A 10,825-nucleotide genomic window follows, 5' to 3' on the forward strand; every position below is an offset into this window, starting at 1 on the left:
TTCCAGCACCTACTTTTTCGACGATTTCGTCATACTTTTTCCCTTTTATTACGAGTTCTTAGGAATTCGTCGACTTAAGCTCGACGTGTTCTCGAGTTCCGTGTGAGTACCTCTTAGCCGTGACATCCGGGCGCATCGCTGTTGTCAGGACTAAAGTATTCGAGTTATCACCTTTGCCGATAGTAAGGTTAAATCGGCTGGCACGCCTTAACGTTTGAATCGGGTATTAGCCCTTTGTGTTTGCAGATCAGTTTTGCATCAACATAAGCCATATGGGAAGAGTTGATAGGGAGAGACAACTCATTATTCTCTGCATTCTGTAAACTCTCGTCATATAGTGAAAATCGCCGGTTGGCGCCCATGATTTTTTTCCGCAAGGGTTTTTCACGTAAAAATCTGTGTCTCATGTTCGATCTATTATTGCATTATTTCCTAACAGCGGTGATTGATGTGCATTTACATTGTGTGAGATCTGTGCCTATGTATGACGTTTACATGGTTCTTTGAGAGAGATGAGCGTTTACATGTTTAATAATGTGATTCAAAATAAACAAGGCTTAAGATACCAAGTGGCTATGGAAGGCCATTGCCGATGGCAGAAAGCGGCTGTGATACAGCGAAGATAACTTTTTAAACATCTTACGCAACAATATATATAGATACCCTCTTTATTTGTGCATAACGTTGACTGATACAGTTTTCTGAATTTTAAAATTTGCAAACTATGAGCATGACTCAAATTCTAATGAACATACTGTTTTTCGTCTGAAAAAAAAAACTGGGAAGTTTTATTTTCTTAACAGCAGCAAACTTCTTACTTCTCGCATGTACATATATTGGACGGTTTCATTCTCCTCCTGTTGTTTTGGCCGCATCTCGGATGGTCTTAAGGGATGCAGTGAAGTCGTCCAAAAGAATATGGTAATCTGGAATTTTCGTGTGATCCACTGCTAGGACCACCCTTACAGTGTTCATGTAACTCTGGAAGTTCAAGCAAAGAGCCTACAAACAAGGTAGCAAACCAAGGCATATATTAGATAAAATCCACAACTTTAATGGTTTATTTTGTATCTCATCAGTAAACTTCCACGAAAACAGAACCGGAAGCTGTTTCCGATGCCTAATTTAATTTTTCATCGCTACGGCACATCTTTTATTTTTGTTGAAAAGAAGAAAAATAAATGTATAGAAATAACATTGTTTTTGGGCTAAATAACACAACGATTTTAGAGGCTTATGAGGCCATCCTCAGTAAAAGTTTCTGTTACGGTGGGTCAGCAGTACCAGCGAAGGACCAGGACCAGTGGCTAAGATGCGATGGACAAGCCCAGAGCCTTGCCTGACGCACATACTAGAAGAAGCGCAAGACAAGTGGCTGAGAAAGATCATCACGCCAAGATTAGCAGCAGCATGCAAGGCTGTTTGAATGAGTTGCTTGTTTGAATAATTCTAGTAGCTAGCCTTAAGTGTAGGGATGCATGTTCAGTACTCTAAGTCCTGTAATAAGTAAACATGATCGATGAATGGAAGTGTAGCCTGGGATTGAGACTTGTCTCCCTTGGGCGCCTAGCCACTATTCCTCGCACAGCTATAGTCGTTTAGTTCATCGGCGCCGCCACCGCGCCGTCGGCAGTTCAAGCCCCGGCCTCCAACCTCACACTCCTATCATCTACGCAACTTGAGCCGTAACAACCTGGTATCAGAGACCTCACCCGATCCAATGTCGCTGCCGCCGCCCGCTTCAACCGCCGTACCACCGGAACCCAATGCATCCGCACAGCTTCCATCCGTGCCTCTGCCCGCAGGATCGCTGTAGCTGGCTGTCGGGGCTTCTTCATCCGTCGTGGGGGTGATGACGAACGAGCAGTTGACTGCCGCCATCCTCGACCTGGGCAAAAGGATGGCAGATGTCCACGCCTTGCTCTTGAGGCCGCAACAGGGGGTGGCGCCTTACCACCCGCACCCGCAACTGCTGTCGGTGCCCTCTACGTAGCAGCAACTGTCACAGCTGGCGCCCAATCCACAACAGCAACTGCCGCGTCCCCCGCCTCGAACGTCGTCTTCCCCTATGACATGCCGCAGGACAGCGCGGCGCGCACCACCCCGCTCTCACCGGCGGTTCCCCCAGGCGCGTTTCCATCTAGGAGATCCTGTTTCCCCACTGGCCATCCCCGCTGCCGCTGTGGCTCACCGACGTCGTGCCGGTCTACTCCTCCGGGTCCGTCGGCCCACCCGACTCCTCCGATCATGGCGGGCTTGGGCCATGGGGGCGTTCCGGCGTCGGGCACGCTCTATGGAGGTGTTGATGGCACCCTCTTCCATGGCTCCAACGCCTGGTCTGCACAGGCCGTAGCACCAGCGCCCGGCGGGGCGCCCTCGGCGGCCGCTCCCACGATGTTTGGCACGGGGGCCTTCCAGTGACGGACCTACAAGATCGACTTTGCGATGTACGATGGCTCCGTCGACCCGCTGAATTGGCTCACCCATAGTGAACAATTCTTTTGGGGCCAGCGCACCCCGATGGAACAGCGGACGTGGATGGCCGTACCACCTCACCGCCGTCGCTCAGACATGGTACTATGCCCTCCTATTGGACAAAGGCATGACATCCTGGGAGTGCTTGAAGGAGCTTTGTCGTCTTCGCTTTGGACTGCCTATCTACGGCTCGTAGCTGGCCAAGTTGGGACACCTTCCTTTCTACTCCACGGTCCATGAGTTTGCAGACCGCTTCCAGACGTTGTCGACAGTCTCCCAGAACACATTCGGGTCAACGTCGCGATGCGCGCGCGCCGCGCCTGACCTCAAGTTCCTCGCTCGCGCCTTCGAGAAACGGGCGCTGGCTGCGGCAGCAATCCCTCAGCAGTGCGGCACCTGCCCTCCCCCACGGCCAACCCTTCCCCCACACCAACAGGAGGCGGCTGCGACCCCAGCTGGAGCTCCAGCGTTGCTTGCACCGGCCGCTGCTAGCGTGGCAGCAACAGGCGCAGCAGCCCCAGGGGCACCCGTGCGGCCATATCATCGCCTCTCGCTGGCTGAGATGCTGGAATACTGTCGTTAGGGCCTCAGCTACAACTGTGACGAGCAGTACGTGCGTGGGCATGTGTGCCCCCGCCTTTTCTTCCTAGAGGCGGACGACTTCCCCGACAATGACAAGGAGACATCCAGAGACGTCGTGGCCGCGGCTGTGCCTATGGACACTGCCGCTACAGCGGATGCTCACGCTCATGCTCTTGTGGTTTGTGTACACGCTCTTGCAGGCATCACCATACTATGCTCCTACCCGTGACGATCAAGGGCAAGCGTCTCCTCGCTCTCCTGTACACCGGCTCTACCCACACCTTCCTCCAGGGCGTGGCCATGCGGTGCCTTGGCCTCGCTCCTCAAGGCAGTGACCAGCTTCGCATTACGGTGGCCAACAGCGAGCGCGTGTCCTGTGAGGGCATCACCTGTTATGTACCGGTCGACATCAGTGGGGTGCCCTTGTCATCACCTATGTGGGCCTCGTGCTGGGCTGCTTTGACTTCATCCTCGGCGTCGACTTCCTCGGCACGCTAGGCGCCCTCACCTGGGACATCGAGGGGCTCACCGTGTCCATCATCCACGGGGGTTGCCGCGTCATGTGGCAGTGTGTGGGCGCCCCAGGCACGCCCTCCCAACAGCGGTCGCTGGCCATGGTTGCTTCGAATCCACACCACCCGCTGCTGGATGAGATTCTCCTTCAGCATGACGCTGTCTTCGGCACACCACATGCCCTCCCACCAGCCCACCCATACAACCACCGCATACACCTATTGCCCGGGACAGCGCCGGTGGCAGTGCGACCGTACCGGTACCCCTAGTTGCAGAAGGATGAGCTGGAGTGCCAGTGCGCCGCCATGCTAGAGCAAGGCATCATCCGCCCCAATACTTCTCCATTCTCAGCGCCTGTGCTCCTCGTCAAGAAGGCGGATGGGTCATGGCACTTCTACATCAACTACCGCACGCTCAATGACCGTACGTCCAAGGACAAGTTCCCGATCCCAGTGGTTGATGAGCTTCTAGATGAGCTCCATGGGGCCAAGTACTTCACCAAGCTCAACCTCCGCTCGGGGTACCACCAGATGCGCATGCACCCGGCAGACATCGAGAAGACGGTGTTCCGCACCCACCATGACCACTTCGAGTTCCTGGTGATGCCGTTTGGGCTTTCCAATGCTCCTACAACATTTTAGGTGTTGATGAACGACGTGCTCCGCCCCTTCCTCCATAGGTTCATGCTGGTTTTCTTTGACAACACTTTGATCTACAGCACGTCGTGGTCCGAGCACCTGCAGCACGTCGGCCTCGTCTTCACCGCCCTACGAGCCCATGACCTCTTTCTAAAGAGGTTGAAGTGCTCCTTTAGGGCCTTCTCCGTCTCCTACCTTGGCCATGTCATCTACGCTGATGGATCGCCATGGACAGCGCCAAAGGTGGTCACGGTCGCCTCGTGGCCACTACCATGCTCTCCACGCGGGGTGCGTGGCTTCCTGGGCCTCGCCGGCTACTATCGGAAGTTCATTCATGACTTTGGCTCCATCGCGGCACCCCTCACACGTCTCTTACGGAAGGAGGCGTTTGTCTAGATGGCGGAGGCCGATGAGGCCTTCGCTGCCCTAAAGCGGGCGCTCTCGTCGGCGCCGGTCCTACAGATGACTAACATTGTGCGCTAATTCGTAGTTGACTACGACGCCTCTGACACCGACTTTGGTGCCGTTCTACACCAGGGAGGGGGGCCCTAGCCTTCTTCAGTCAACCCTTCGCGATAGTGGCCTATGAGCGCGAGCTCATTGGACTAGTGCAAGCAGTCCGACACTGGCGCCCGTACATGTGCGGGCGCCGGTTCCTCGTCCGCACCGACCACTACAGTCTGAAGATCCTCCTGGACCGGCAGTTGTCCACCGTGCTCCAGCACTAGTGGCTCACCAAGCTGTTCGGGTTCGACTTCACCGTCGAGTACTACCATGGGCGGCTCATCTCGATGGTCAACACGCTATCCTGGCGCACTGAGGAGACTGCGGCGCTCTGTGTCCTCTCTGGGCCCTCCTTTGACCTCTACGCCGACATCCGCGGCGCCACCGCGGCCGACCCGGTCGCGTGCGACCTGTTGCAGCAATGGGAGGCTGTGTCTCTAGGCGAGCCGTGGGTAGCCGACGATGGTTTCCTCCTCCACTGCAAGCGCATCTACGTGCCTGCCACCGATGACTTGTGCCACCAAGTGGTGACCTTAGCTCACTCGGTAGGGCACGAGGGGGTCTAGAAAACCCGCCTCCGCGCGGACTTCTACATCCCCGGTGACCACCAGTTGGTGCACGACTTCGTTTGCTCATGCGACGTGTGCTAGCGAAACAAGACGCCGACCACACAGCCGACCGGCCTACTTCAGCCCTTGGACGTTCCGTCGTAGGTGTGAGCAGATATCTCCATAGACTTCATAAGGGGCTTCCGAAGGTGCACGACAAGTCTGTGGTTTTGACAGTGGTGGACTGCTTCTCAAAGTACGCCTAGTTCATCGCGCTCAACCACCCCTACACCGCCGCCTTCGTCGCCCGTGCCTTCTTCGACGGGATCGTGCGCCTGCACGACTTTACTAGCTCCATCGTCAGCGAACGCGACTCAGTCTTCACCAGCACTCTTTGGGGCGACCTCTTTAAATGTGCAGGTGTCAAGCAGCGGCTTAGTACGGCCTTCCACTCTTAGACGGATGGCCAGTTCGAGTTCGTCAACAAGATCATCACAATGTACTTGCGCTGTACGACAGGTGATTGACCTCGTTCGTGGGTCGACTGGCTCTCTTGGGTGGAGTACTGCTACAACACCTCGTACTACATGACACTCCGGGCATCGCCATTCCAGGTTGTGTACGGCCGACCCCTGCCACCACTCCTGCCACACCATGCCGGGGTGGCCCAAACGGAGGCGGTGGACGCCATGCTGCGGGACCACGACGCGTTACTTGAGGAGGTTCGCGAGCGTCTTCTTCAGGCCCAGTAGTACGCCAAGCGCCACTACGATGAGCACCATCGCGAGATAGAGTTCGACGTGGGCGCATGGGTGCTGCTCCGACTTCTCCACCGACCCAACCATGCGCTCGCTTCGCCGTCCAAGGGCAAGCTGTGACCATGCTATGCCAGGCCGTTCTAGATCCTCGAGCGGATCGGGCTGGTGGCTTATCGTCTTTGACTCCCCGCGGACGCGTGCCTGCATGACATCTTTTATGTGGGGCTATTAAAGCCTTACAACTACGCTGGCTCGCCACCATCAGCACCGGCCGTGCTGCCACCGGTTCAGGACGGGCGACTACTGGCAGCCCCTGCGCAGGTCCTGTGCGCCCAGCTTCGTCACGGCGCGTGGCGCATCCTCGTCAAGTGGCAAGGCCTTCCGTAGGACGACGCCACCTGGGAGCCCCTGGCCAACTTCAAGACTCTCTACTCGGATGTGCAGCTCGAGGAACGAGCTGTTTGCCGAGGCGGGAAGAGATGTTACGGTAGGTCAGCAGTACTAGCGAAGGACGAGGGCCAGATGCTGAGATGCTATGGACAAGCCCAAAGCCTTGCGTGACGCACATACCAGAAGAAGTGCAAGACCAGTGGCTGAGAATGATCACCACGCCAAGATTAGCAGCAACATGCAAGGCTGTTTGAATGAGTTGCTTGTTTCAATAATTCTAGTAGATAGCCTTAAGTGTTGGGATGCATGTTCAGTACTCTAAGTCGATGTCTGTAATAAGTAAACATGATCGATGAATGGAAGAGTAGCAGCCTGGGATCGAGACTTGTTGTCTAACATGATCGATGAATGAAAGAGTAGCCTGGGATTGAGACTTGTTGTCTCCCTTGGTGTCCAGCCACTATTCCTCGCACAGCTATAGTAGTTTAGTTCATGGGCGCCGGCTACGGCGCCGCCACCACGCCGTCGGCCGTTCGATCAAGCCCCGGCCTCCAACCTCACACTCCTATCATCTACGCAACCTGAGCCGTAATAGTTTCATTATGCACCGAGTTTTCCTGCCCGAAGGATCGAGTTACTGCTGCACTCTATTCTATCTACAGCTCTGAATGTTACTCCTACTAATTAAAAAATAAGCCATTAAGCACCAAAACACTAACTAATATGAAGATTATATTTTATATTATACTATATTATTCCATGTGCAAATTATAGTATTATGAAACGACCTAAGCTTTCGAGGCAAATCAACTGACATTACTTTAATTGTTATATGATGTTGATGACTACGGATTATTACGCACAAATATCCAACGTCGCAGGAATAAAAATTATGAAATGAAATGGAGAGCTTCCCTCGTACATTTTCAAGTTAACGGATGCAAAATTTTCTAGCAACAGCTATTAACTTCATTTTTACCTTAAATGGAATTAAGTATATAAAATGCAGTACCAACTGCTTTGTAACTAGAACTTACTTCAGGCACGCCGAAGGTGGTCGGCGCAATGAAGACGATTGGATGCCCAGAAAGCTCTATCTTCTCGACTGGTCCCATCACACTGGAGAGTGATATGGTAGTATGACCGAGCATGCGATCGAAGACAAGGCCAGCCGCCTGGTTTTATTTAAAATTTACACATACAGTCTGTCAGAAACAATAAACTGAAAGGAAGCATTGCTTTACGCTTGATGTATCACTCCGGTTCAAGCGTCAACCCGATAATGATAGCCCTGAATATCACTTATCAGCTAAAGTTTTTATTCAACAGTGATAGCTTACTATATATCACTACCGGGTCGTCAAACCAGCAGTCATGACACGTCTGGTTATCCTCTGTCAGATGCAATTCTAATAGTGATGGGTTCCGACCTGGCAATAATTAGCAGTTTTGGCGTAGTATTCCTTTTGCAACAGGAAAGTAATCATCGAACTTGCGTCATCAATATATAGGCAGGTTCCACGCATGAAAATTTTCATATTATCTAAGTATTTAATCTAATAGCTATTTAACTAATTAATTGTACAAAATACTACTCTCTTCATTATAAACTGTAAGACGTTTTCCCTTTTATAGATACATAGTTTTTACTATGTACATAGTTAAATATATATGTCTAATCACATAGCAAACCTATATATCTAAAAAAAGGTCATGATATCTTATAATTTGAAACGGGTGGAGAGCACAGTGTAAGCTAGCTTGGTACTGCAAGATTCCAAATATGTTCGACGTAGCTAAGCTCCACCCGCCTGCATCACACCTCGCTCTCTGCATATACTGAATTAATTACTACCTCTCTTGTGCAAAATTGAAATGACTACCGGCCGGCGTTCCAGATGACTAGCTAACAAAATATATAGTGGAAATGAGGAATGAGAAATAGTACATCTGTCGTCGTATACCTTGGCCCCAAGGAGTTTGGTGGTTATTTCAACAACTGCATGCGTGAAGAGGACTTCCAACGAGAACTTTTTCCTGTCCGCCGTTTTCTTGGCCTTACGAATGTATTCCAGGGGATCATTGTACGAGGCTATTTGCAATGGCAGAAGGATGAAGCCCAGTCGATTTCCCCATGCTACGTCTTTGCCGTTGCTTGAATCCAGCATGTCAGCTAATGCCTGAATATTACGGTTATATGTTGTGAAAAGTATGTCGTCAGCAATTCCTGATTTATCATGTATGTGCAGCATCGATCTTGTGACGTAAAATAAGTTCCCATATACAGTTGGTTCGTTCTCACCTGTAGGCCAGGTGCCGATCTTATATTGACAGGGATGAGTGACCGAATGCAGATGACCTTTTTTGTATCAGTGTCACCTGCAGGACCCGCCGGATGAGTTGTGCAACGCAGATGGTCATAATATCTATCCTAAAATATAACAAGTCTAGCTAAGTTTGTCCTAAATCAAATTATCCTTTAATTTAACCAAGTTTTTAGAAAAGAACCATCCTATTTATAACATTAAATTTGCATCATTAGATGCATTATGAAATATAGGTCTATAACCTTTTGATGTAGTATATAAATGTTATATATGCTTCCCTGTAAAGTCATAGGTGAATATATAAAATGATTTGGCATAAAAAATTAAACTTGGACTCCTTATATATTACAAACCTGTCAGAACATATATAGTATATGCGAGGCAATCAAAAGCAGGACTTGTATTATGGGATGAACACTCACCGATTTTCCGAAAATAATATCTTGAGAGAGCCGCGGAAGTCACGCCAACTAGCACGTCGTTCACTGTCTGCAGTCCAATAATTTTCTTTAAAAAATATATATATTTTTCTATATGTATAAGTTGGTCTCCGTTATAAGTTCTACTATATTCTTCACAAATGACATCGCTAGCAAGGTCGAACGAGATGATAAATCATTAGGTCTCTGTCGTCTCTTTAAATAAAGCCTTATGTTTTGGACTTACGCAGTTCAATACGTTCTTGATGTACTTGATGTCATCAAGACTGAGGCCTCGGTGCACGACGCGCCTGCTCTTGGCTTCCGCGAGGTGGTCCGCTTGCTTGAAGGGCGTATCGGGGTCGTTTAAGAAGAGTAGGGTTGCGAAGAAGCCAGCCAGGTCGACCATGGTATTCCATGCGAGCACGACGAAGGACCAAGCCCACTTGGCGAGAGCTAAGACGCCCGCGGACCGTGGTGGGCGTGGCCGGAAGTAGATCTGGCCTTTACGACGTACCGGCGGCGGCATGGAGGCGGCGGCTTCCACCTCCGCCGGGCTGTCCGCGGTCTGCGCCGACGCGAGGACGAGCGAGATCATGGACGTGCCGTCACCGAGCGAGTGGTGGCATCGGAACACGGCGGTTGCCGCGACCGTGGCGGAGGTCGGGAAGTTGAGGATGTGGAACTCCCAGAGCGGGCGGGAGAAGTCCATGGCCAGCGTCGACAGCGACGCCACGTAGTCCTCCACGGCCTGCTCTGGGTTGGTCGCCACGTCGCCGTCGTCCTCCAGGCTCGGGACGACGATGTGGTCGTCGACGTTCACCGTGGTCCGCACCCACCGTGGCGTGCCGTCGTTGAATGTGTCGGTGGCCTGGATGGAGCAAAAGCGGGGGTGGCGAGCAACAAGTCTGAGCAGGCCGGCACGGACAGCGGCAAGGTCGATGGGCTTGCTAGACCCGAACAAGGTGACTATGAACAAATCCTTGAAGAGACGAGCGGTAGGGCTGAGGGGCTCCGGCGCCGGCAGAGTTTCTGCCATGCTGCCGCCAGACTCCCCTGGTTTCGAGATGCGGACTGAGAGCGGCCGCTTCCGTAGAGTCGTCGCTGTTTCGGGATCCATTTTCCGCTATGTGGTATTGTATATGGTTTTCTTCTGTTGATCGAAGCATTCATGGTCATGTATATATGGACTTTTGAAAATTGTTGGTAGGTAGTATCATTAAGTAAAGTGGATCGGAGATGTCTATATCAACCGTCACCCCCAACCAAAATGCCGGTAGAATTTAAGAACTACAAATAATGGGCATAGCCACCGCTCACACTTGGGCCGTGTTTAGTCCTCGCCCAAAAAAATTTTGATGCATCCCATCGAATCTTTGATATATACATGAAATATTAAATATAGATAAAAAATAAACTAATTATACAGTTTGGTTAAAAATCACGAGACGAATATTTTAAACCTAGTTACTCTATGATTAGCCTTAAGTGCTACAGTAACCCACATGTGCTAATGATAGATTAATTATACTTAATAGATTTGTCTTGCAGTTTTCTAACGAGCTATATAATTTGTTTTTTTTATTAATTTCTAAAAACTCTTCCCGACATTCTTCCGACACATCCGATATGACACCTAAAAAATTTTCATCCTTAATCTAAATAGGGCCT

General features: G+C 51.0%; 1 protein-coding gene across 1 annotated transcript; it reads right to left on the reverse strand.

Annotated features, from left to right (window-relative positions):
* LOC8085766 (O-acyltransferase WSD1) lies at positions 640–10,323 on the reverse strand. Its single transcript, XM_021462761.1, has 6 exons — positions 9,402–10,323; positions 9,158–9,224; positions 8,711–8,787; positions 8,373–8,588; positions 7,446–7,583; positions 640–1,002 (listed from the first exon to the last, which is right to left on the reverse strand). Exons 1-6 carry the CDS (start codon positions 10,272–10,274, stop codon positions 847–849), a joined length of 1,527 nt encoding a protein of 508 aa, XP_021318436.1. The 5' UTR covers positions 10,275–10,323; the 3' UTR covers positions 640–846.

The sequence above is a fragment of the Sorghum bicolor genome, chromosome 6 (genome assembly GCF_000003195.3).
Source record: "Sorghum bicolor cultivar BTx623 chromosome 6, Sorghum_bicolor_NCBIv3, whole genome shotgun sequence".
Taxonomy (NCBI): Eukaryota; Viridiplantae; Streptophyta; class Magnoliopsida; order Poales; family Poaceae; genus Sorghum; species Sorghum bicolor.

Excerpts from the sequence above, each read along its gene's own strand:
- LOC8085766 (XM_021462761.1), bottom strand. The coding sequence starts at position 10,274 with ATGGATCCCGAAACAGCGACGACTCTACGGAAGCGGCCGCTCTCAGTC. Across the intron at positions 8,589-8,710 it reads GATCGGCACCTGGCCTACAG|GCATTAGCTGACATGCTGGA; the intron begins GTGAGAACGAAC and ends CGTAATATTCAG. Across the intron at positions 7,584-8,372 it reads CCAAACTCCTTGGGGCCAAG|GCGGCTGGCCTTGTCTTCGA; the intron begins GTATACGACGAC and ends AAATAAAACCAG.